Source organism: Sinocyclocheilus rhinocerous, unplaced genomic scaffold, assembly GCF_001515625.1.
Source record: "Sinocyclocheilus rhinocerous isolate Xijiao unplaced genomic scaffold, SAMN03320098_v1.1 scaffold1259, whole genome shotgun sequence".
Lineage (NCBI taxonomy): Eukaryota > Metazoa > Chordata > Actinopteri > Cypriniformes > Cyprinidae > Sinocyclocheilus > Sinocyclocheilus rhinocerous.
In genome coordinates this window covers 201,770-223,196 of record NW_015650717.1, presented here as the reverse complement: position 1 = coordinate 223,196, position 21,427 = coordinate 201,770, and the positions used below count along the sequence as shown (strand labels likewise).

General features: G+C 35.7%; 3 protein-coding genes across 3 annotated transcripts in view; 1 reads left to right on the top strand and 2 right to left on the bottom strand.

Annotated features, from left to right (window-relative positions):
• The window catches only part of LOC107712499 (dual oxidase 1-like), a 21,654-nt gene extending 15,628 nt beyond the window's left edge, over positions 1-6,026 (bottom strand). Inside the window, exons 1-6 of the mRNA XM_016517769.1 lie at positions 5,853-6,026; positions 5,604-5,768; positions 2,289-2,476; positions 2,010-2,208; positions 237-403; positions 66-126 (exon numbers count right to left, since the gene is read on the bottom strand). Coding sequence (XP_016373255.1) covers positions 66-126; positions 237-403; positions 2,010-2,208; positions 2,289-2,476; positions 5,604-5,768; positions 5,853-5,994 — 922 coding nt within the window. The 5' untranslated portion in view covers positions 5,995-6,026. The remainder of the gene's footprint in view (positions 1-65; positions 127-236; positions 404-2,009; positions 2,209-2,288; positions 2,477-5,603; positions 5,769-5,852) is intronic.
• Positions 6,027-7,155: 1,129 nt separating this feature from the next.
• On the top strand, positions 7,156-11,370 carry LOC107712514 (dual oxidase maturation factor 1-like; the record flags this gene model as incomplete). The annotated part of the gene is made up of 7 exons (XM_016517789.1): positions 7,156-7,695; positions 8,411-8,583; positions 9,179-9,236; positions 9,667-9,801; positions 9,900-10,107; positions 10,215-10,429; positions 11,108-11,370. Coding segments are annotated over exons 1-7 (1,173 nt in total), but the record flags the coding sequence as incomplete, so codon positions are not given.
• An 892-nt stretch (positions 11,371-12,262) lies between these two features.
• The window catches only part of LOC107712513 (amyloid beta A4 precursor protein-binding family A member 2-like), a 28,836-nt gene continuing 19,671 nt past the window's right edge, over positions 12,263-21,427 (bottom strand). The window contains exons 4-13 of the mRNA XM_016517788.1: positions 20,572-20,631; positions 20,426-20,465; positions 19,612-19,757; positions 19,353-19,439; positions 18,944-19,126; positions 17,270-17,449; positions 15,238-15,450; positions 15,028-15,147; positions 14,696-14,836; positions 12,263-12,975 (exon numbers count right to left, since the gene is read on the bottom strand). Coding sequence (XP_016373274.1) covers positions 12,904-12,975; positions 14,696-14,836; positions 15,028-15,147; positions 15,238-15,450; positions 17,270-17,449; positions 18,944-19,126; positions 19,353-19,439; positions 19,612-19,757; positions 20,426-20,465; positions 20,572-20,631 — 1,242 coding nt within the window. The 3' untranslated portion in view covers positions 12,263-12,903. The remainder of the gene's footprint in view (positions 12,976-14,695; positions 14,837-15,027; positions 15,148-15,237; positions 15,451-17,269; positions 17,450-18,943; positions 19,127-19,352; positions 19,440-19,611; positions 19,758-20,425; positions 20,466-20,571; positions 20,632-21,427) is intronic.

The window sequence follows — 21,427 nt, the reverse complement described above, 5'->3', positions numbered from 1 at the left end:
ACACACACACACACACACACACACACACACACACACACACACACACACACACACAGAAATCTCACCTGGATAGGAAGTCACTGGTATTCCCAGATAGGCCGGCAGCCACTCATAGAACGCTAGATTCTGAGAAAAGATGTGTTCAAAGGAGATATTAAGTTAAGGATACTGCATCACACCCCTCCAAATTGGCACCTGTTACATAAAGTGAGTCAGTAATAGAGGATCTGCTTTACCTGAAATGTGGCAATAACCCTCTTTCGGGCATTTTGGAAAAGCTCTTCGTCTGACCAAGAGGGGTGTTCCTTATGCAGTTTGGAGGCCAGGTAATTGTGGTAACGAAACCAAATAATTCCCTCAGTGACCGTAAAGATGTTCTCATTGGCCCAGGCATTCCCGAACTCTGAGAATACACAAAACCAGCAGCTGAAAACCACAACTTGCAACATTTCCATAAGCCCTTTGCATGCAAAACCCGTACGAAACCCACGCAAAGTGAAAAGTTACTCCGATCTGTATCATGTTCGCTTGTACTTTATTGCTTAATGTTTTGCTAGCTACACTCTTAAAATTAAAGGTGCTTCACGATGCCATAGAAGAACCTTTTTTGTCTAAATGGTTCCATAAAGAACCTTTAATATCTGAAGAACCTTTCTGTTTCACAAAAGGTTCTTTGTGGTGAAATAAGGTTCTTCAGATTATAAAAAGGTAAGAAAGAGATGGTTCTTTAAAGAACCTTTGACTGAATGGTTCTTTGTGGAACCAAAAATGGTTCTTCTATGGCATCGCTGTGAAGAACCTTTTGAAGCACCTTTATTTTTAAGAGTGTATGGAGCCATTTACAAGAGGTAAATGTACATAGATTGAAGATTATTTTCAAAAAACGATGGTCTATTGGAGTCACATACAAAACAATGTTCTTTTTAGCAGCATCATATGACCCCTTTAAACAAAAGCTGTGGTTTATTTAGAGTATTTTACGTACCATACCTCATTTTGGTGTTTGGTGTAATTTTTTTTACAGCAACATACCAGCCGCACATTGTTATGGGTTTTAGCAGACACATGCTCATGCAAAAGAACCTGGTGACAGATTAAATTACGAGCAAAAAGACTTAAAATGTTACCTGAATCCCTTACAAAAATGTACCATGGTAACCATAGTGACCGCTAAAATATGATAATTACTATAGTCACAGTTGCAACAATACCACTCTAGTATTTATTTAATTATTCCAACATTTATTTATTTATTATAATTTATTATTTTTATAATGATTTTTAATTTTTATAATTTATTTATTACTTTATTTATTACTTTATTTATTTATTATTATTATTATTATTATTATTATTATTATTATTATTATTATTATTATTATTATTATTATTATTATTATTTCATTCATTAATAATTAATTTATTTGTTTATTTATTAGTATGTGTTTATTTTTCCCATTTATGTATTATTTATATATTCATCCATAAATAAATAATAATAATAATAATTATTATTATTATTATAATAAAACCAAACTATTATTTATAAATAAGTCTATTTATTTATTTATACATATAATACATGTATTATGTATTTGTCCAAAACTAAATAAATGTAAAAATGGGTAACAGACAAACAAACAAACTAATAAAATAGTTATCCATTAAGAAAATAAAAAAGTACTTATTTATCCATAAACAAAAAAACCAACAAAGAAACAAACAAATGAATGAATGACAAAAATTCTGAAAGCTTCTCAGTGTTTGCAGAGGGTCTTATATTAATTTATGATTTTATAGCAGGTAAATAATTGCAGTTACTATAGTACTTTGAAGGAATCTATGGATACCATGGTATAATTTTGTAAGAGATGTTGCAAGAAAGTATGAATGCAAAATATTCCAAGTCCTACCAGACAAAAATTCCTTGAATAGCCATGTGACTTCTGCCCGTGTGGTCATAAATAAAGAAATGTACTACAACTTAAAGTAGCAGCTCCATATGTTACCATAGAGCTCCTGAGAGCCGGGGCTGGTGCTGGGGTCCGGTGCGCTCCACATGAGGTAACCGCTGCTGCTGCGCCGGGGCATGTCCTGTGAGGAGCCTGATGCCAGCAGTCCTCTGGAAAACACTCTCAAGGCATCACACCATGAGCTGGACGATCCATAGATGGAGCTGCCATCTATCCATGCTGTCACGTGATTCACCTGAAATGAATTATGCGTAAATCAAAAACTCAGCAGATCCATTCTAAATCCCATACAATCTATTGTGTCTACATACACACCTGTGTGCGAGGATTGTTGGGACTATTGCCTGTGCTCAGATCCCACTCTGCTCTCTGGAACTGGAGCAGGACCGGTTGCGAAGAGTTAGAGCCAAAGACAGGATCTTCTTTTTGGACTTTAATATGCAGGAACTCAGGTGGGCAACCAGGTCTTCGGGATTCTGAGATCTCGGACCACACATGATAACCTAATGCAGTAATAACGAGCATGTGTTAAAGTGGCCATCATGAGGAATCAAATTCTCCTTGATCTTTTACAAAAAGGAGACAATATCAGGAAAATATCTACTGAAATCCTTGAAGAACTCTAAAACTTTAAATTCTTAAAGGGTTAGTTCACCCAAAAATGAAAATTCTGTCATTAATTACTCACCCTCATGTCGTTCCAAACCCGTAAGACCTTCGTTCATCTTCGGAGCACAAATGAAGATATTTTTGATTAATTCGAGAGCTTTCTGACTCTCCGTATACAGCAATGCAACTGCACTGTTCCCAGGTCCAGAAACGTAGCAAGGACATCGGTAAAACAGTCCATGTGACATCAGGGGTTCAACCGTAATTTTACGAAGCTACGAGAATGCTTTTTGTGCGCAAAGAAAACAATAATAACATAATTTATTCAGCAGTTCTTCTACCCGAGTTACCGTCTTCCGCCATTTTGGAGAGTACCCATGTAATCAACGTAATGAGCGTTGTTTACTTTACTTTATTATACTTTCTACTGAACGTAAACAAGGCTGATTACGTGCGAATCTGATTACGTTGATTCGCAGCTCAAGCAGTTAATCAAGACTCACTTTCAAACGCCTGACAGTCACTCCGACTTGAAATGAGCCAAAATACCAGCGTATCTCATCCTGTCATCAGAATCAGAATCAGAATCAGAATCAGAAGAGCTTTATTACCAAGTATGTTTACACACACAAGGAATTTGACTTGATGACAGGGTTATACAAGATTTTATCCCCACTTCTGTAAGCATCCTCTTTGGCGTGACGAAGCTGTTTGAGTTTCCCAGTAAACCACGGTTTATCATTATTAAATGATAAGAATGTCCTGGTAGGAATGCACATATCTTCACAGAAACTGATATATGAAGTTACAGTCTCTGTGAGCTCGTCCAGATCGGTGGCTGCAGCTTCAAAGATGCTCCAATCAGTGAGGTCAAAACAAGCTTGTAAATCCTGCTCTGCTTCATTAGTCCATCTTTTTACAGTCCTTAATACAGGTTTAGCTGATTTCAGTTTCTGCCTGTAGGTCGGTATTAGATGAACCAAACAGTGATCAGAGAGCCCCAAAGCTGCTCGTGGGACAGAGTGATATGCATCCTTTATTGCTGTGTAACAGTGATCCAAAATAGTGCTGTCTCTGGTGGGACACGTAATGTGCTGCTTGTATTTTGGCAGTTCACGGGAGAGATTTGATTTGTTAAAATCTCCAAGAATGATTAAAATAGAGTCTGGGTACCTTTGCTCCATTTCAGTTATTTGTTCGGCCAGCTGTTGCATCGCGGCGCTCACGCACGCGTCCGGGGGCACGTACACATTCACGAGAATGAAAGAGGAAAACTCCCGCGGCGAGTAGAAAGGTTTACAGTTTATGATGAGTGCCTCTAAATTAGGACAGCATACCTTTTTCAGCGTTGTTACATCTGAACACCAACGTTCGTTGATGTAGAAACACAATCCACCTCCTCTGGTTTTCCCCGTTAACTCCGCGATGCGATCCGCTCTGAACAGCTGGTAGCCCGGCAGATGAAGCGCGTTGTCCGGAATGGCTTCACTCTGCCAGGTTTCAGTGAAGCACTCATGCTGGTTTTCCCAAATCATTCAGCACTCCAGTTACTACCACAGTCACTGAACTGAGGAAACAGTTACGGCTGGAGACTGATGAGCCGGTGATACGCGAATGCGAGAACCAAACACTTGAATGAACGTTTTTATGGTTTTCTCATTGCTTATGTAAAAAGGTGAGCTGAAGAAGACTATTTTATTTACTTTATATGCTTTAGACATGTAAAACATCCATGTTTCACTTCATTCTTGGGTGCTTTAATAATATATTTGTGCTTACATTACATCATTGCGTGATGAATAATCAGTTATTTGAACCAGTTAACTGAAACCAACTGTCTGAAAGAACCAGTTCGCAGAAAACAATCAGATTTCCCTGTTTGCCTGAGGCTGTTGATTACAGGTAATAAATAATGTTCAGTTTCTTGCACAGACTGATCGCTTCACTTCATAAGACCTCAATATATCATCAGGAGCCACGGGTATTAATTTTGGGTTCCCTGATATGCGTTTTTGACTCTCCAAATGATGGTAGCCACTGACATCACTTCATCAATCACCAAGGGCCACGGTTTCAGCTAAAAATCTTCTTCACTGTTCTACTCAAGGAAAAAATTCACCTATATCTTGGAAGGCCTGAGGGTGAGTAAATTAACAGCACATTTTCATTTTTGGGTAAACTTTTAACTTGTGAACCTCTGCAATCACTAGCTACATTTACAAGCAGCCAAATAATCTGTTTATTGATGGACTGATACCTCAGTCAGACTGAAAAGACTTGACAATGAAACTGCTCAATCGATCCAGTTGAGCTTGAGCCAAATGAAATTTCAATTAGATTGAAAGAGGTGATGTAAACCTGAAATAATCCAATCAAAAGGAAATAAAGCAAGTAAACACTTGAATCTAACTATTTTCTCAATCATATTCAAAAATACATGCTATTCCACTTGACTGATTCAGTCCATTTTGTGAACGAATCATTTTCGTAACATTTAACTGAAATATCTGACTCAAAAGGATGAATGATTCCTTTTTTCAGTCTTTGCTTATTTGCACTTTTTCTTCGCTGCTGTAACATGGAAACTTCCCTATTGTGGGACGAATAAAGGTTTATCTAATCTAATCTAATCTAAAAGGATGAATGCTTCCTTATAAACACACTTAGGAGAACCAGGGTGGACTTATAACAGTCTGACTGAACCCATAAGATAATAATACAGTGAAAGAGTCATTTTATAGTGCTTTTGCATCTGTTTTGAAGCTTGAATGTTCCAGTCCCTATGCATTGCAATTGCATGGAAAAGAGTTACTAGCAATTTCTTGGTTTTTGTACCATGAAAGAAAGGACTGGAACAGCATGAGGGTGAATAAATAGTACAATTTTTATTTTAATTGGATGAGCTATCCCTTTAAGGTAAATTACACTCAGGATGCCTTTATTAAAAATGTGAAACTATAATTAAAGGGCTGGCTCTTCAATCAACAGGTTGCGCCATGTTTAAATAAAAGCGTCACTCACCGAAGGCTACAGAGAGAACGCTTCTGTTCCTGTAGGACAAGAGTCCGGATTGGCCACTCATGGCTATGTTGCTTATCTGGCGGGGGTTGGGCAGGTGTGGTTCCTGTCGGGGCAGATAAACACCATCCGTGTACTGTGCCGGAAAGAGACGGACCAGTGCTGCACCTGTGGGGAGAACATCCTGATGAAAAAATTTTTTTTTTTTTTTTTTTTTTGTAAAAAGCCTAAAAGAAGTATGAATTCAGTCACCTGTAGCCCCTCGATTGTGATCTGCCAAATTATTGTACCACCCATCATACCTTTGAACTTCCCAAGCAATGGCAGAATTGGCACCTGTTTGGTTCAAGATCAAAGGGAGTTTTGCAACACTATAATAAATGTGAATCATCATATAATGTTAGTTAATGACCTATTCATTTATTCCATGCACATTCAAGCTGTTCTTAAAATAAAGTTCTAGAATTCAAAATCTAATTTACATCATAAAACGTCCCTCAAAAAATTAAATACAAGAATAGTTATGGTGTAAAATAAATAAATATTCAAGATTAAAGAAAAAAAAGCTATTTTGTGACAATGAGACTTTTTGTTACAATACTGTTTTATTGCAAAATAGAGCGAAATATTTTTGAATAACCTTGATTGAAGTACAGTTTATTGAAATACTTCACAGTAACTTTCATGAATAACATTAACTCATATTAGGTATACAAAAAGCTGGAAATTCATGTTTTTTCATATATGCACAAAGTGAGGTTCAAAAATCTGAGACCATATAGAAAATACTGTCATTTTTTTCTGATTAAAACTGCATAAAAAATTTGAGAGGACAGTTAAACTGAAAAATAATAAAAATTATAGTATTTTTTATCATTTCAAAATGCAACAGATAGATAGATAGATAGATAGATAGATAGAAAGACAGATAGATAGATAGATAGATAGATAGATAGATAGATAGATAGATAGATAGACAGATAGAAAGACAGACAGATAGATAGATAGATAGATAGATAGAAAGACAGATAGATAGATAGATAGATAGATAGATAGAAAGACAGATAGAAAGATAGATAGATAGATAGATAGATAGATAGATAGATAGATAGACAGATAGAAAGACAGAGATAGATAGATAGATAGAAAGACAGATAGATAGATAGATAGATAGATAGATAGAAAGACAGATAGAAAGATAGATAGATAGATAGATAGATAGATAGATAGATAGATAGACAGATAGAAAGACAGACAGATAGATAGATAGATAGATAGATAGAAAGACAGACAGATAGATAGATAGATAGATAGAAAGACAGATAGATAGATAGTAAATTATTTTTCAAAGTTGTAAATAAAACAAAGATTATTAGAGTAAGTTCCACAAGAATGTACTATTTTAGTATTTTTACATCAAAATTTCACTAAGCTCAACGTAAATGGCCATTTCTTTGTAATTATTTGTTAATTTGCTAGCAATTTTTGAGTGAAACATTTTTTTTTTCAGTGTAGATATAGACAGACTTCTACTCACCAATAGCTGGACAAAGAACAGACAGTGCAGTTAAAGTTCTCCAGATTACCTCACATAAACCCATTCTTCCAAACCAATGAAACACCTCTTCACACGAGAGCACTTCACTTCAGACTAGAGAAAACTGCTGTGTGTACAAGCAGACACAACTCTCCTAAAGGGTGTATTCACACCTGTCTTGCCGTTAAGACTGACCAATCGGTAAATTTAGAGCAAACATTAAGGCAATTAAAATGAAAATACAGTCACGCCTGTCTACAGAATAGCAGACCTCACCTGTCCGCGAATAGATCGGATGGCAGCGAAAGTAAAAGGAAGAGTCAGTGACGGAATGAGAGTCCGACCCACATCCACACCTGTCTGTTTCACACTGAGTTTATGTTGAAGGGCTGGTCTGGTCATGAGCGGTTGACACCTTTCTTTGGGAATACCAATCAATGCAAACCAAAGCTGTTATTAGGAAGTGCGATCCTTTAAAAGATGAGCGCCGAGAGGATCATCTTATTTTCAGGACACATATTTTTCCGTGTTGTTTTGCGGCTCTCGTTGCGTCCACAGGTGAGTTGCAATGCGGCATTGTCGTTGGGTAGGAATTTCTAAATGTCTATTAAGTAACATCCAGTTCTGTCAGACTTTAAATGAAGATGCAATGTTCTTTGATTTACGGTTATCAAAGTATCCTCATTCACGTTAACAATCACCTCAAGGTGCGCTTACCTGGACCGGTTACCTGAGCGGGATCATTTGCATTATAACGGGCTGCTCTATGAGTAGCGCTTTCTGTGTTGTAGATGTATTTTAAGTAATTTTTATAGATTTTAAAGACGGATCTGAAGTGAGAGAGATGGCTGAATTATGGGGGTTGTTTGCGTAATGAAGGAAACATATATATATATTTTTTAACTACAAGCTTTTGTTTAAACGGGGATGAACGTTTTTACCGCTAAAGTTAGAGCGCGAATTTCACTTGGCGCTAAATAGTCGCTCGCAAAAGACATGTTTCTCAAGCATGGGCGATAGTTCAACAAAACATAAAACTTGTCATTATTTAGCCTGTTCTTACAGTTTCACATCTCACAAAAAAAAAATGTCTAAGAAAGTTGACGGTCGCAACATTTTCTACTGGCGGCCAAAAATCCGCTCGAATATGGGTTTCGCTAGAAGCACTTATAAGGGCCCTAAAATTTCAAAGTCACTGTATAATTCGCACACTAGACTGTTATCTGCAATCTTCAGGTAACTGAGCCTCTGGCCAACACTGTCCTGCTTTCAGCTTTAGTTCTCGCCTGTGGAGGGAAGATGACTTTCTACGATGGCATTTACCCGTTTTACTCGCTACAAAGGAGCCCGTTCATCTTCGACATCAGCCTGCTGGTCGTGATCCTGGTTTTCTCGGTTCTGGCTGTCAGCTTCCTCCTCATTCTACCGGGAATACGTGGCAAATCGGTGAGTGAGTTAGATCAGTTTGTCTAGAACGCTTTTTCCTTATCTACAACTTTAATAAGGATCAATGATAAAAAAGGATATGTGAGATGATCGAAGGGTGAGAGCTTTTTAAAAAAAATTATAGTTTAAAATACGTGCCAAGTTCTTAGAAACCTAATTGTTGTTCAAATGGTTTCATATAGTTTGGAAAACTTTAATGCCATCAAAAATGTCTCAAATTGTGTAACCATCAGGTGAAAGGTGATTCGTTGTACCTTGAATTGAGTTGTCAAGCACAGTAGCTATTTCATACAGGCCTATTTATTTCTATTTTCCCCCTATTTTTACAAATATGTGAATTTTTGAGGGAAATAGATGACGTTTCTGTGCTCATTTTAAAAAATCTCAAGGTCTGTACAGTAACACCATTTAAACTAAAATTACATATATGGGGTATTTTTGTCAGTTTTGTTGACATTTCTGTGCCCTTGTTGATTTACAAACATAATGTGAAGTCTTTTACATCAGCTCTTCAGTCAAAGATGTAGAAACATTTGAAAGATTGTGTAAAAAAAAGGGAGAGAAAAATATTAAAATAAAATGCCCTATTTTTCAGAGACTGTTCTGGATGTTCAGGATAATCATTAGTTTATTTATTGGAGTTGTTTTAGTAGGTGAGTATTTCCAGTATTTTTCAATAAGTAAGTTAATCTGGAAATCTTGTTTGTTGCTAGATATGTTTATATTGGCCTCAAAAATATGTTCCTATTTAACATGAATTTAAAATGCATGAATATCATTGCATTAGACAACAAACGCTGCTTGAGTTTTTCTCTAATTTCTCCAATGACATTTAACCAAGGTCAAGGTGATTACCAGTGAGTGTCTTTCATTAAATTTAATTGGTTTGATTTGACATATTTGTTATGTAATGCAATAGCATTCATACAGTCATAAAAGTGTGAGTAAGAGTCTAAAAATTTAACTGGAACAATAGAAATAAATATCATTTTAAGTCCAGTTATCTTGTGTCATTACATAAGAGCTGCTGAAATTGTGTAACAGCCTACATTTTCATTTCCTGACTTTTTTTGTCCACTCCAGCATTGAATTTTACTGGAGACTGGGCTGAAGCCAGCGTGAAGGCCAACGCCACCTACAAATCCTTCAGTAACGCTGTGGTGTCTGCTGAGGTGGGACTTCATGTGGGGCTGTATGGCATAAACATCACACTTAAAGGTAAACCATACGAGTCGTCAATATTTATGGTCCACTTTTCAAGAAGATTATGACTCCAATTCAGGTTTCATGGGTTCTTTCAATATCCGTTCCAACAGGCAAACCAGTATCGCAGATAAATGAGACCATTGACTACAACGAGATCTTCAGGTGGTCGAGCAGTGTGGATGAGCAGTACGGCGACGCGCTGGAGCGAGGTCTTCCCAACCCCATCCTTTACATCGCAGAGAAGTTCACTCGCAACAGCGCCTGCGGCCTCATCTACCAGTACAGATACTCGGGCCGCTTCGCCTCAGCCAATCTGTGGTAAACCAACACACAGACACCACCAATGTCTTACTGTAGTGTAAAGAAACTCCATTCTATTCAACAAATGCAAACAAGCTAAAGTACAGAATGGCTTTCTCCCACAGGACGGCTTTTTGCTGCTGGCTCGTGGCCAATATCCTCTTCTCAATGCCTGTCATCCTCTACGCCGGGTACATGATGATAGCCACGGCCGCTTTCATCTTCTTCTCCATGGCTTCCTTCTCAACTATATTCAATGTGACCCCATGTGACTTCAGTGTAGGTGCAGAGTCCTTAAGGACAGATTACAGCCATTCCTTCTGGATCGCTTTGGCTACAGGTAAATACTTCTTATGGGAAAGCGCACCACTCTCAAATGTTTTTGACTTGGAAAACAAAGAAAATACGATATAAAATGATATAGATGTAATCTGAGGTGCCAATACTTTTGGCGAACCATATTAGGTAAACAGGTCTAAAGAACCATTTTTATTTGCAGTCTGAGGAGCCTTTTTATACTTTGAAAAATAAAGGTTCTTTACTGGCATCTGAGGTTCCATGAAGAACCTTTAACATCCAAGGAAGCTTTCAATTCCACAGAAGATTCTTCATATTGGAAAAAAGGTTCTTTAGATTATTAAAACGTTCTTCACACAAAGTAAAATGGTTCTTTTAAGAACTGTTCACGGCAAGGTTCTTTCGGGAACCCAAAATGGTTCTTCTGTTGGATCCCTTTAAAAACCCCATTTTGGAACCTTTATTTTAAGAGTTGGTATATTCCACATTTTTAAAAATAAAAGTTCCAGAAGGTGGTTTTCTCAGTGATGTCATAGAACCACTTTTAAATTCCCCAAAGAACCTTTCAGTGATCAGTTCTTCAAAGAACCATTTTGTGAAGAACGTAATCTGAAGAACCTTCTTCCACTATAAAGAACCTTTTGTGCAATGGTTGTGCTCTTCATGGAACCATCAATGCCAATGAAGAATCTTTTTTTTTGTGTTTGGTGATTATTTTCAGGTTTGCTGTGCGCTGTGATTGGTTTGGTGGTGGTGCTACTGGACTGTCTGTTTCCTGCGAGGATGAGGGAGGTATTCAGTGTGGGCGTGGACAATGAGGATGATGAATGCCATACTGGTGAAGGCTACCTCAACTCAGGCTTTCTAGAGGGAGTGATCTATGATGACAACACACAGACAGGGAATGGCTCCATGTCTCAGCAGATCACTACATTAACAGTATGTTTCAAAGCACAAATAAATGCATTTACATTAACATTATCAGAACAGAAAAAAAGATTTGGTCATTTACTCACCATCATGTTGTTCCAAACCTGTATGAGTTTCTTTCTTCCATGGAACACAAAAGGAAATGTTTTGAAGAATTTCCATGCTGCTCTTTTCCATGCAATAAAAGCATATGACTATTTACACCAAAATTGTGCCATTAATTGTTTTAAAATTCACAGTTTTTGCTGTTTGATTAATAGTTTTTTCTCCCTTCTGTCTATTTTTCACAGAGACTTTGACGGGCGGTTTGAAAAACGACTACTTGAAAACTTACAGACTGAATTGCTGGGAGCATCTGTACATAGAATTGTTACTGATCCAACTGTTCCATACAAACGGCATATTCATATATATATGTACATAACACAAAAAATAAAATACAAATTCTACAATGTGTCTATTTTCATTATTTCTGTTACAGTTCTTTTTAGTCAAATGAGATAACATTTGGCAATACCAAGATTGAATTCATATCCACATGAGCATAATTTGTTACATTTAAAATATAGTCTGCATAGATTGTTTTTTCAATGTGTGAGCTATCTGAATATGGAAGTTCATTATGAATTCTTCTAAGTTAATTAATATACAAGTAATTCATATGCACACACACATCATTAGCTAAAAAAAAACAAAAAAAAAACTTTCATTACTTGAAATAAATATGAATTGAAATAAAATCTAAATGAAAAAGCTTAAATTGAAGTTATATGAAATAGTTGTATGAAGATATGGAAATTCAAACTTAAGTTCTAAAATAACTACAACTGTATAAACTTAAAAAAAATAAAGTTAAAACAGAAAATATACAAATAAAATCTAATTCAGAAATAATAATACTACCTCAATGATACCAAAATAAAACATATATCAGTAATGCCTGAGATGCAGATGGGGATTCATTCATGAGATAATATCCAATCATCAATTAAAATCATGCATATAAACATCAGTGAAGCTCAGGTTTTCTGATTAATATATTTTCAGTCTTCACATCCAGCATGCTGAAGTAGTAATCTACAGAAATGGTTCATTCACAGTGTACAGTAGCCATTTATCACAGAGACACTGAAGACAGCCAGAAGAACTAAAATGCAGTCTATTCAGCAAATGTAACAGATATCTTTGGATTTCAGCATGCTTTAGTCCATTTGTTCATTTTTGAGTTTGTGAAACGAGTATTGTTAAAAATGAAATCTATTGATAATGCCCTACTTTATTGATTTAGTGAGCTTTAGTGCAGTCACTTGGTATTTGGTTAGTTTAAGAACTCCAAACCAAAGGCATTTAACATATATACAAGCTAATAAGTCTGGCATGGAAGACTGTATCTGTATAATTGCTCCTTTGATCAGGTAATTATGTGACTAGGTTTTCTTTGTGTTTATGTTTGGACTCTTATGATCTTTACATGCAGTCTATAGCAAGACAGAGCTCTTCAATATTTTTCTGCTTTTTTTAGGAGGAGCTGTAAACCTTTTTTTTGTTGTTGTTGTTGTTGCAGGAAAAGTCCCAGTTTATGATTCCTTATATGTACGCCGGAGTCTCTTGACCAGTTAACAACCTGAACATGACTGCAGGCATAGTTTTCATGTTAATCTGTTGAAAAAAAAGAAAGACACCTCATTTTAAAAGCATTCATGGCATTAATACATTACATCATAAAAATAATTGAGTGCAAAAAAAACACACATACATACTGTATATAAATTAGCTTCCATTTTTTTTATTGGGTATTTCAAAATTATATATTTTTTTTACAATATCTTAATTTTTTGAAATGTTACATTTGTCATAAATTCTCTATTTATTTACATTTGTCTCTAAATTCTCCCACTGACTCACACTTTTTACTCTCCCCTCAACAATTACATGTATAAAAAGCCCATTTGACACTCCCCCCCCATGCACATGCACAATTTTTGGTTCGATCGGACTGAATTCATTCCGACTGATGAATCTGAATGTAGTGTTTGCATGAACGCTAAAGAAAGTGATCGGGTTGATGTACGTGTTTATATGTCACAAGCTTCAAATCGGAATTGATTTTTTTTGACATGCGCACACTGCACAAATATAGAGTTTCTCACTGTTTGCCCATAATAACCACTCTCCTACACGGTCTCTTTATTTGTTTTTAACAGCAGAATTAATATTGATTAATTTATGGATAAATATATATATAAACCGCTGTGCCGTGCTGCTCATATTTATCACGCAGTAAAAATGCCCCTCCCCGCACCCAAAACTGGTTGCCTGTGGATGAGAATCCAAAACAAGGACTGGTGGGAGGTTGTCCTGCTCCACTTCACAGTTGCCGAGTGAAAGGAGAGTTTTATAATGACAGGACACGCATTTATACAACACTTTATTCAAAAGGAAGAGCCAATCATTCCGCACGTCATACGTCATTACGCTATTTCTGCGTCACTGCACATGCGCAGTGCTTTTCAGTTTCGGGGTTCAATCCGATCGAGTGTTTACATGCACTCTCAATCGTATTAGAGAAGGAATAAACCACCCCCTTCAATCCGATCGAAATTTCATTCCGATCGAGCTCAATCGGATCGATTAAGGTGAAGGTTTGAAGGTTTTTCAGTCCGATTGAGCCGTCAATCTGATTACAAATGGATTATTTGGTTGCATGTAAACGTAGCCAGTGAGTATAAGAGAAGATTAATTAAACATCATTAAAAACAAAAAGCTGAGAATGTTAAATTAGAGGCAGTCAATTTGAAAGTTAATTATATAAACTCACACACATTAGTGGTGAAAAGTTTGGAATAATTAAGATTTTTTAAATGTTTTTGAAAGAAGTCTTGTGCTCACCAAGGCTGCAATTATTTGATCATAAATACAGTAAAAACAGAAATATTGTGAAATATTATTACAATTTAAAATGCCTTGTTTTTTAATTTAAATATATTTTAAAATGTAATTTATTCCTGTGATGCAAAGCTGAATTTTCAGCATCATTATTCCAGTCTTCAGTGTCACATGATCCTTCAGAAATCATTTTTATAATATAATACTATATATATATATATATATATAAAATTGTAATACATTCATATAGTATTAATATTAAAGACATTTTTTTTCCTTTTTTGGAAACCTTTTTAATTTAACCAAGTAAGTTTTTGACCAAGACATTTTTTGGCCAAGACATTTTTTGGCCTTTAATGGAATATTTTGGCACAGCACTTATACTTAAGTATAATGTCTCTGTACTTTTACACCCCTGCCAGAGACTGAACTATTACTAATATTCCATCAAAACATACTACATATATATATATATATATATATAATGCCATACCTCTCCTACAGACACTGAAAGGGCGTGGACGATTTTCTCATGCGCCATAGCGACCACACTCTGTCCGTTTATCTCAATTATTCTGTGGCCGACTCGCACACCACCCCTCTCCGCAATACCTCCACGCATCAGACTACAGATCTGCAATTCAGCACCAGGACGACAGCATAAGACTGAAATAAGTCATGATACAATCAAAAAATCCCCTAACACATCAGCTGATCAGATGAGCAGAGTTATTGTAATGAAAAAGACATCTTTTAGTCATGCATTAGATGTTTGTTATTTGATGCGTGTCAGTTTTTCAGTGCTGGTTGATTCTTGACACTCACTATGCCGTTCTGAACGCTGAAACCCAGCTGGTATTGCAGGTCGGGTCTCTTTATGAGGACAGTAGTAACAGGTGGGCAACTCACTACACTTAGTTTCACCTGAACGTGATTCTTCAGGCCCTGAAACACACACGCATAGGCACTAAAAATATGTAATGAATGCACTTAGCAACTCGTATGTGCTGAATACATGCTTGGATGTGTCCAGACCTTGATGATGCCCTGACAGGTGGCGAGCGGCAGGCCCACCAGACTGGTGTCGTTGACCGCCATGATCTGATCGCCCACATTGAGTTTGCCGGAGCGGGCGGCAGGGCCGTTGTTCAGCATGCAGGCCAAGATGACGGTGGGCAGGATGGAGCCCCAGCCCGACTCCACGATCACCACACCCAGCATCTCGCCCTTCTGCTTCTCTAGCTGAAGCTGAGTGCAAAAATATGATCAAAAAGAGGAAGGATCCATTAATGGCTAAAAAGTAAAGAAAGAACTTGGAGAAGTCGGAAAAGTTTGTGAAATGAATATGGGGTGACAGGTGTTAATTGCTGTTGTAAGTATGATTTTAATGCCACAATGATGTTGCATGAAGCAACTGCATATGCAGAAGCAGTGATTAACCAGCATTCATTGCAGTCAATTAATCAGTTGGTATTCAGCCATTATGAGACTATTATCAACCACAGCTGATAACCAAGCTTGCTTTTTGCACGTTTTAGTTTTCATATATTTGAATTAATGATTGAATGAATCTTTAAGAGCATTAGTAAATACAGTGAAAATAAAATACATTTGTGACTAATGAAAAATAATATATTACATAAAAAAAAAAAAATTATATATATATATATATACACACAGTGTGTGTAAAAATTTGAAAAATGTATTCAATTAAATATATAGTTATACAGTTAATATATATATAGTTATATAATTAATATAATTATATATTAATATAATTCATATAAAATAATTGAAAATAATATAATTAGAAATAATTACATATAAAAATACATTAATATTACAAATATATATTCAATTAAATAATACAGTTCAATTGTTAATATATAGTTGTAAGCGGCCAAGTCTAATACTTTAAGCAGCTGAGGGATGCTGGACGGTGCTTGTAAATGGACGCGCACGCTTGGATTACTATTAACTGGAATGTCCACACTAGATGTAAAAATGCTCATTGTTGTAGATTTATTTTACCGTTATTGGTCTTCATTTCCATGTAGGCAAGAATCCAAACAAACAGTCAACATATCCACCTATCCTTCACCTTTACAACGACTTGCATAGCGTGGTACAAACAGCCTAGCGTAGCGGTCAAAAAACTGTGTGCACCTTCCCTCCAGCAACACCTGTTACCTGAAGGAAGGTTCCCACCTATATTCTGTGAACAATCACCCAAGAGTGACCCCTACTGGGCATACACGTACATAATTCACAGTAAAGACAAAAATGGCTCTTACAATAGTTATATCATTATTATAATTACATATTCATATATTAAATAATATAAAAATTACATATAAAAATAAATGAATGTACAAAGTCAATATTTTAAATTAATATTAAAAAAATCAATGTTTTAGAAATACTGTATATAAAATTTTTTATTAAAATAAATATATGAATATTTACCATTTATACAGTTATACAATATATTTATATTATTTTTAATATTTAATAATTAGAAAATATAGCAAATTACATATATAATAAATAAAATATACATTTGATATTTTTACTGTTATTTTATATTTATTATATTATTACCATATATTTCATATTATTAATATAAATTATTTCTATTAGGGATACCACTTTTTCGGGGCATTTTAACGAGTACGAGTACAGGAGACCAGTATCGGCCCGATACCGGTGCATCCCTAATTTCTATAATTATATTATATATACACACACATACATATGCAGTTACAATTATATAAATATAATAGATAAAGTGTGTGTGTTTATATAAATACATACATTTAATTATTAAAATTATAAACCTGTTAAATATGTTATATTTATGACAGCAAAATGTGTCCCCCTTATCTCGATTCTATCACCATCAGCACTGATAAACCCATACTGGTCGACCACTAGACAGGACAGTGGAAAGTCAGAGGAAAACATGAGGAAATACTGGGAGAATGGGATCTGGAAAAGAGAGGAGCACCACAACACAACTGACTATAATTTACAGCTGCTATGCTGAAGTTTCCAGTGCTGAAATCACCTCTTTACAGTTTTCCGAGTTGGAGAAATGGATGAGGTCGTCATTATACATCTCCTGCGTGCTCAGGATATCGCTGTAGTCTTTCTGGCTGAGGTCCTTGGGATTGATCCCATTGTCTCGGAGGAACTCTTGGTAGGCCATGCTGAACGCCTGACCGATGGACTGTGCGATGAGCTGGGCCTGTGAGGGAGGAGAGGGAGGTGAAGCACTCAGCGAGAGGAGGATACTTGATGACATCTCAGAGCGAGAGAGTGCTTGAGTCGAATCGAGAGGGTGGAAAAAAGTCAAGCACAATCAGCACAACATGAACACAACGAAGAATAAATACAAATCTGACTAGATGTTGATGAGCTACAGACCCACAAGGAATCTTTGCCTGTGATCCACACAGTTACACATGCATGTCTGTTTAGTCATTATTTGGGCTAATTTGATGATTTCAGCTACCAAAAATAGTGTTTGTTTATTATATACTGATGTAAAATATTTATCATTGAATATGGAATATTATATATTTAAGATAATAATGTTTTCTGCTACCAAAACAGTGTTTCTTTATTAAATACTGATGGCAAAGATTTCTTATTGGATATTGAATAGTATATATTTGCTTAGTTTTTATCGAATTTGATAATGCTTTCAGCATAGAGTTTGTTTATTATTATTACACTATTTATGTTAAATATTTATTTATTGCATTTTATTGTATATTATTTAGGCTAATTTGATCATTTCAGCTACCAATAAGAGTGTTTGTTTATTAAATATGAGTGTTAACTACTGCTTATTGAACATTAAATTTATATTTGCTATCATTATTTAATCTTATTTGGACATGCTACCATACTTCAGTGTTAATGTTAAAACTTTTCTATTAAATATTAGATCGTTTATTAATTATTCAGGCTAATTAATTCATGCTTTCAGCTACTGATAAGATTTTTTTGATTAAATGTTAATATTAAATATTATACATTTGTTTTTGAATTATTTAGGTCATTATTTGATAATGATTTCAGCTACCGATAAGAGTGTTTTTATTAAATATTAATAGTAAATATTGCTTACTGAACATTAAATATTATATGTTTTTTTTAGTAATTTTTAGGCTAATTTGATAATGCTTTCAGTTACCAAAAAGAGTATTTGTTTATTAAATTTTAAATATAGCTTATTCAGTATTAAATATTACATGTTTATGTATGCAATATTTAGGCTAATTTGATCATTCCTTCGACTAACAGTAAACGTGTGGTACTCTCCATACCTAAATCTATTAATTCAAATCCATAAAGTCCACAGAACTCTACAGATTATTATTATTTTTTTCTTCAGTGCAGTAAATGTGGAGAAAGTCAGAATATTCCATCTGGATTCTTGACTAATATTATGGGTACATTTATTAGTTAGAGGGTATCAATTAACACTGATACAAGGAAAGATTTATTATGCAGTTTTTGATTGTTAGATTAAAGCTTAAGTGTGTAATTTCTGTGCTACTTGTGTCAAAATAACTTGCAACTGCAAAAATAATACAAGTTCACTGAACACCTTCATTCCTTATCTTAATTCGAAATAAAAAAAACACTTCAGCTTTAATCTTTTCTCAAAAAAGTTAATTGATGGTAATCATTATTCACGTAATTCATTATTTTTAGCAAAGACCAGCCTCACATCCTCTGACTCAAAGACGTAGCACATCATGCGGTACTGCTTCCGGCTTTCTGTGCTGAGGCCTGAATCTGTGCAGTCGAGCGAGGAGGTGTTAGACAGACGCCTGCGAGCCATCAGGACCACCACGTCACCGATGTCTGCGATGTAAGAGATGGTGCGGAGGGCGTTATCCATCATCGTCTCCTGTGAACAAGGATCAGGAGTCAGCCAATGAAAAGTCTGTAAGTAACAATTCTGCAACTTGTTCTTTAATGTAAATCCTGTTCTTGTCTTTTTATGGATAGAGAAGTGGAAAGCAACAGAAAGACCTAGAATTGGCACAGGCTGGATTCAAATCTGCATTCCCATTAGACCAGACTATATATATATATATACATATCATTACCAATCTTAAATTAAATTTACCTACCTGTGTGTCAGCATTGAGCACCTTGATGGCCTTGGTTGAGATGAACAAGTCAATCTCTGTTAAACTCTGAGCTTCACCCTCTACAGACTGAAGAACATGGTTTCACAAAGGTTACAGTGTCATCTAGTGGACTGAGAGGGAACTTCTGACACCATTATATCCACAAAATATTAAACCATGAAGCACACTTCAAGTAACATTTACAAGAGCCTTACCAAGGCAGCAGAAATATTTTTGTGTGGAGAATCTTATAAAGTACCTTAACGCAGTCCACAGCTTCCTGCGCTTGCTTCATGCGTACGCTTTTGGATGGGTTTCTGTCGGAGAGCACTTGGGTAGAGCCAAGGTAGTTTGCGGCAAAGATGATTCCATTGATGAGATCTTCTGGCTCACATGGACCAGGGACTGAAAACAAATGCAAAAACATGGATTTACAACAACTAATAAACAGTGTTGGGGAGAAACTAGTTACATGTAACAGCGTAATTTAATTACAAAATAAATGTAACTGTAATCCATTATGTGTATGTGTATATCCAATATGTGTAATTATATTCCAGTAACTTATAAAAATATTAACGATTACAAAGGGGGTTACATGGGTTTCTGTCGGAGAGCACTTGGGTACAGCCAAGGTAGTTTGCGGCAAAGATGATTCCATTGATGAGATCTTCTGGCTCACATGGACCAGGGACTGAAAACAAATGCAAAAACATGGATTTACAACATCTAATAAACAGTGTTGGGGAGAAACTAGTTACATGTAACAGCGTAATTTAATTACAAAATAAAAAAAAAGTAATCGGTTACATTACTTTATTAAAAGTCATTGAAATAGTTACACTACTTATTGCATTTTAAATGGGGTAACTTGTAATCTGTAACCTCTTACATTTCCAAAGTAACCTTCCCAACACTGCTTAAAAATCACCTGAAACTCGAGCAAATAGTCTAAACTTGACTCTAATATCAATACTATACCAATTATCAACAAACAAACAGATGCACAGTTCAACCTTCTTTGAAGGTTTGAGTCACAATATTCAATTGTGTTTAAATAAAACTGAACTTACTATCCACGAAGCTTGGGAAAGAGGGATTTCTCTGGGCCTGCTGAAAAGCAAAACAACATTTAAGTTACAGATTCTGTTACAGGTTACAGCTTGTCCCATAGGATGTTTTCTATTGTTATGGTTCAGCATATAACTAGGTAACTTGCCGGTCTCTTTTGTCCGGGTGGTGGCCCTGTATTACTTTCCTCTGGACTACTCTGAGAAACCTGTAGAAACATTGAAACAGACAATTGTTAGCCTATATTTTGATTATAGGTACAATTTATATTTGATATAAGACATAATTTTTGTTGAAAACACAGGACTGAAACCAAAAAATGAGTGGATGGCAGTGCTATTTCATTCATAGCCAGTTAGTTGTAGCAGTTACAATTTCACCTTTCAAGAGCCCAACAATTGACAGTTTACATGTGGATATACTTGGATATATTGACGTTTATAAATGTATACATTTTGAGGAGTATACATATAAGCAGGAACTAATTTTTTAGGGCCCGAGCACCGATGGTATGAGGACCCTATTGGAATTGCTCCGTTTCTTCTTCTTCTCCAAAATGAATCGCATTTTTGAGGGCCTAAACATGCTCAAAAACTCACAAAACTTTGCACACGCATCAGAGGTGGTGAAATTTACGTCTGATATGGGTTTCAGAAGTGGGTGTGGCACATGTAACACACCATTACCTACAAAAAAGTCTCTTGGTACAAAATCCGATACCCAACAGGAAGTCCGTTATTTTGAAATTCCTGTACGATTTTTGTGCAGTTTTTTCCATTTTCAGGCCTCGTACTTTAATGAACTCCCTCCTACAGTTTTAATCGGAATTTGCTGAGTGTTATCATAAGGCCTTTGCAATGCTAAATTGCGAAGATCTTGAGTTTTTGTCGAAGGGCGTGTCCCTGGCGGCCTGACAAAATTCGATGTTTCGCCATGAAACAGGAAGTTGCTGTAACTCAGGCAAACAATGTCCGATCTGCCCCAAACTTCACACGTTTGATAAG